A 3323-nucleotide genomic window follows, 5' to 3' on the forward strand; every position below is an offset into this window, starting at 1 on the left:
GATCCTCCCGCCTTGGCCTCCCAGAGTGCTAGGATTACAGGCCCAAGCCACCACACCGCGGCCACAAAATAGTATCCTAAGGAAGAAAAGAATACAGTGAATAGTTTTAGTTGACTCTTCTGAGACTACCACAATTATGAGACTACCACAAGAATATGTCTGACTATAGCAACTTCCTTGAGCTTTTTACCAAGCAAGTCCACAAAGATACTGGTAAAAGTGAGATTCAGAAAGTCATGGGTCTGTTGAAAGGCCAGGAGAGCAGCAGCAGATCAGTTTAGGCAGACACTGATCACATTAGTGTGTTTCCTGGGAGAGACAGCCCAACACTGATTAAGTGACTCCACCACCCGTTCCTCACTACATTTCCCAAGTGGCTGAGGGGAGAGTGGAGAGCAAGCAGTGGCAATTAGCTTTGCCTGCTAACCTTCAAGAAAACAGTTTAGGCAGAGCAATGAAAGAAAAATTGGAGGCTCAATTCCAGTAGAAGCTTTTTTTTCTTTTTGCAGTTTTTGGCCAGGGCTAGGATCGAACCTGTCACCTCTGGCATATGGGGCCAGTGTCCTCCTTTTAGCCACAGGTGCCGTCCCAGTAGAAGCTTTTTGTGTGTGGGGGGAGGACAGAGACTCTTATCACCCTGTGTTGAGTGCTGTAGCATCATAGCTCATAGCATATTCAACCACCCTCCCACCCCCCAACCCTCCAGTACCAGGGACTACAGGTGCCTGCCACAACACCTGGCTATTTTTTTTAAGAGACCAAGATCTCTTTCTTGCTCAGGCTGGTCTCAATCTTGTGAGCTCAGGCAATCCACCTGTCTCCTTCTCCCAGGTGTTATGATTACAGGCATGAGCCACCACATCCGGCCTGAAGAAGCACTTTCTTACAATGAGTGGATCTGGCTGGGCAAGATGGTTCACACCTGTAATCCTAGCAATCTGGGAGGCCCAAGCAAGTGGATTGCTTGAGCTCATGAGTTGTGACTAGCTTGAGCAAAAGGGAGACCCCATCTCTACAAAAAATAGAAAAACTGAGGTAAGAGGATCAACTTGAGCCCAAGAGTTGGAAGTTGCTCTGAGCTATATGATGCCTCAGCACTCTTAACCAGGGTGATAGTTTGAGACTATCTCAAAAAAAAAAAAGGAAAAGAATGAGTGGATCTTCTCAGATAATTCATCTCCTTCTGCCTGGGGCCCACAAAGACAGATACTTAGTTCTCTCCAGCCTTTGGGAGCTGTGGAATTTCCAAAGACCAGTTAAAGATAAACATGATGCAATGGTATATAGTTGTAGTTCATTAGAACAAACAGGTCTGGTTCGCCCACAGTCCTAGAGGTGGGCGAGTAGGCACAGGTAATAGAGGAGACCTTGATTGTTTTATGGGGAGTGTAGGTGGGAAGGGGGTGATCATAAGTCAAAGGTTGTGAGTAATTAGGGTTTTTATTATCTTGGGTTATGAAACAAAGCCCTTTGAGAACATAGCTAGTGTTTGAATTTTCTTTAACTAGTTTCTTATTAGCAGCTTTAAAAAATTTAAAATCCTACTATTGGGGGGAAATGTACTGGGAGAATTTGAGGTTGATACTTTGAAAGTCCTCTGCCAGTCTCCAAAGTAGCTAATCTGACTAATGACGAAATACAATGAGCACTTTTTCTTTTCTTAAGTCTGTGGGTACAGACTTTGTTCACTGCCTTATTTTACTAACCAGGAACGGGTTTGGGGAACTTCAGCAAATAAAGGAAAACAAATATTTCCTCATAATTATTAAATTCTTGAAACTGTAGACTTTTTTCCACATGCCAGATAATGTATATTTTACCAGAAAACAGCTAATTTCTTAAATGATCAGTAAAGTCTTGGCAACACTTCTAGCCTTTGTTAACATGTTGTCGTTCCCCCCCCCCCAAAAAAAACCGTGTGGATGGTAAAGGAAAAATGTTCTTCCTAAAGATTAAATTCTTCCACAGGGTTAAAAAGCTACTTCTGACCAGTTTTTAAAATACAGCTAACTGCTGCTTATCTAGCATTTTCTCCATGAGTCATATGCCTGTAGTTTGCTGGTTTAAGCTGTTTTTAAAGGGGAGAGGGAGACCTTTTGTCTTGTAAAGAATAGGATTAAAGAGGGACCAGAATGAGCTCAGTAGTTACACAATCACACAGAGAATGAATCAGAGCTGGAAGGGAGAATTTTGCATCAGTTTAAGGAATCAGCAGACACATTTCCCAGGAGCTGGTGCAAATATACCTTATAGAGCAGCCTGTGTCATTCTAAAATGGTAGAAACCCAGCTTTGAACATCCATTGTTGTACCAAGCAAGGGTCTTGTCTTGCCTAATAGTTCAGTAACATATCTTTAGTTTTCCAAAACATTTTCTCTGAATTAGGTCTTTAACAAAGAATTTTGCTTGTGAAATAGAACCAGAACCTGGGTAGGAGTGGCCTACAAAAGGTGATTGTCTATCTTGAAGGTTAATTAGTCACTTAGGTGTGAATCATTTCTAAGTGTCCCATCTGATGTGTCATATTCTGACATTTTCTTTTCTTCCTTCCACAGCGTGAGTGCATCTCCATCCACGTTGGCCAGGCTGGTGTCCAGATTGGCAATGCCTGCTGGGAGCTCTACTGCCTGGAACATGGCATCCAGCCCGATGGCCAGATGCCAAGTGACAAGACCATTGGGGGAGGAGATGACTCCTTCAACACCTTCTTCAGTGAGACGGGGGCCGGCAAGCATGTACCCAGGGCAGTGTTCGTAGACCTGGAACCCACAGTCATCGGTGAGTTGACTCCGTAACCCAAGTGAGATCCTAGGGTGCTGGGGCAGGAGGTCTGTCCTGTCAGGGCTGAGCAGGCTGGTGCAGGTGACTGAGTGATGGATGGCTGGTTTGTTTTCCCTTTCCAGATGAAGTTCGTACTGGTACCTACCGCCAGCTCTTCCACCCTGAGCAGCTCATCACAGGCAAGGAAGATGCTGCCAATAACTATGCCCGTGGGCACTACACCATTGGCAAGGAGATCATTGACCTTGTCTTGGACCGAATTCGCAAGCTGGTAAATAGTACTTTATTTAAAGTGGAGAAAGACGGTGGGGGCTCATGCTTGTAATCCCAGAACTCTGAGAGACCAAGACGGGTGGATGGCCTGAGCTTATGTTTTTGAGACCAGCCAGAGTTAGACCCCCATCTCTAAAAATAGCCTGGGCTCGGCACCCATAGCACAGTGGTTACAGTGCCAGCCACATACACCAAGGCTGTCGGGTTTGAACCCAGCACAGGCCAGCGAAACAATGACAACTGCAACAAAAACAAAATGGCTGGGTGTT

At 44.9% G+C, this 3323-nt stretch overlaps 1 protein-coding gene across 1 annotated transcript in view; it reads left to right on the forward strand.

The window, feature by feature from the left end:
• LOC100964380 (tubulin alpha chain-like) overlaps window positions 1-3117 on the forward strand; it is a 4783-nt gene extending 1666 nt beyond the window's left edge. Inside the window, exons 2-3 of the mRNA XM_003793646.3 lie at window positions 2556-2778; window positions 2904-3117. Of these exons, the coding sequence (XP_003793694.1) occupies window positions 2556-2778; window positions 2904-3106 (426 nt within the window). The 3' untranslated portion in view covers window positions 3107-3117. The remainder of the gene's footprint in view (window positions 1-2555; window positions 2779-2903) is intronic.
• The last annotated feature ends 206 nt before the right edge of the window (window positions 3118-3323 follow it).

The sequence above is a fragment of the Otolemur garnettii genome, unplaced genomic scaffold (genome assembly GCF_000181295.1).
Source record: "Otolemur garnettii isolate 467f Iridium unplaced genomic scaffold, OtoGar3 scaffold00070, whole genome shotgun sequence".
Taxonomy (NCBI): Eukaryota; Metazoa; Chordata; class Mammalia; order Primates; family Galagidae; genus Otolemur; species Otolemur garnettii.